Source organism: Suricata suricatta, unplaced genomic scaffold, assembly GCF_006229205.1.
Source record: "Suricata suricatta isolate VVHF042 unplaced genomic scaffold, meerkat_22Aug2017_6uvM2_HiC HiC_scaffold_62401, whole genome shotgun sequence".
NCBI classification, from domain to species: domain Eukaryota; kingdom Metazoa; phylum Chordata; class Mammalia; order Carnivora; family Herpestidae; genus Suricata; species Suricata suricatta.
In genome coordinates, this window is record NW_021911991.1 from 1 (window position 1) to 512 (window position 512).

General features: G+C 67.2%; 1 protein-coding gene across 1 annotated transcript; it reads left to right on the top strand.

Annotated features, from left to right (window-relative positions):
* Positions 1-82: 82 nt before the first annotated feature.
* Positions 83-506, top strand: LOC115285276 (keratin-associated protein 10-8-like; the record flags this gene model as incomplete). The annotated part of the gene is made up of 1 exon (XM_029931581.1): positions 83-506. A coding segment is annotated over one exon (424 nt), but the record flags the coding sequence as incomplete, so codon positions are not given.
* Positions 507-512: the final 6 nt, after the last annotated feature.

Genomic DNA, 512 nt, shown 5'->3' on the forward strand with positions numbered 1-512 from the left:
TGCACCCCTGTCTGCTGCAAACCCGTCTGCTGCACCCCTGTCTGCTACAAGCCCCTCTGCTGTGAGGACTCCCCCTGCACAGATTCCTCCTGCTGCACCTCCTCCCCCTGCCAGGGAGACTGCTGCACCCCTGTCTGCTGCAAGCCTGTCTGCTGCACCCCTGTATGCTGCAAGCCCATCTGCTGTGAGGACTCCCCCTGCACAGACTCCTCCTGCTGCCAGCCCTCCTGCTGCACCTCCTCCCCCTGCCAGGGAGACTGCTGCACCCCTGTGTGCTGCAAGCCCGTCTGCTGCACCCCCGTGTGCTGCAAGCCCGTCTGCTGCACCCCTGCCTGCTGCAAGCCCGTCTGCTGCACCCCTGTGTGCTGCAAGCCTGTCTGCTGCACCCCTGTGTGCTGCAAGCCCGTCGGCTGCACCCCTGTGTGCTCCGGGTCCAGCCCCTGCTCAGCCCCCTCCTGCTGCAGACCCTCCTCCTGCGTGTCCCTGCTCTGCCGCCCCGTGTGCAGGCCTGC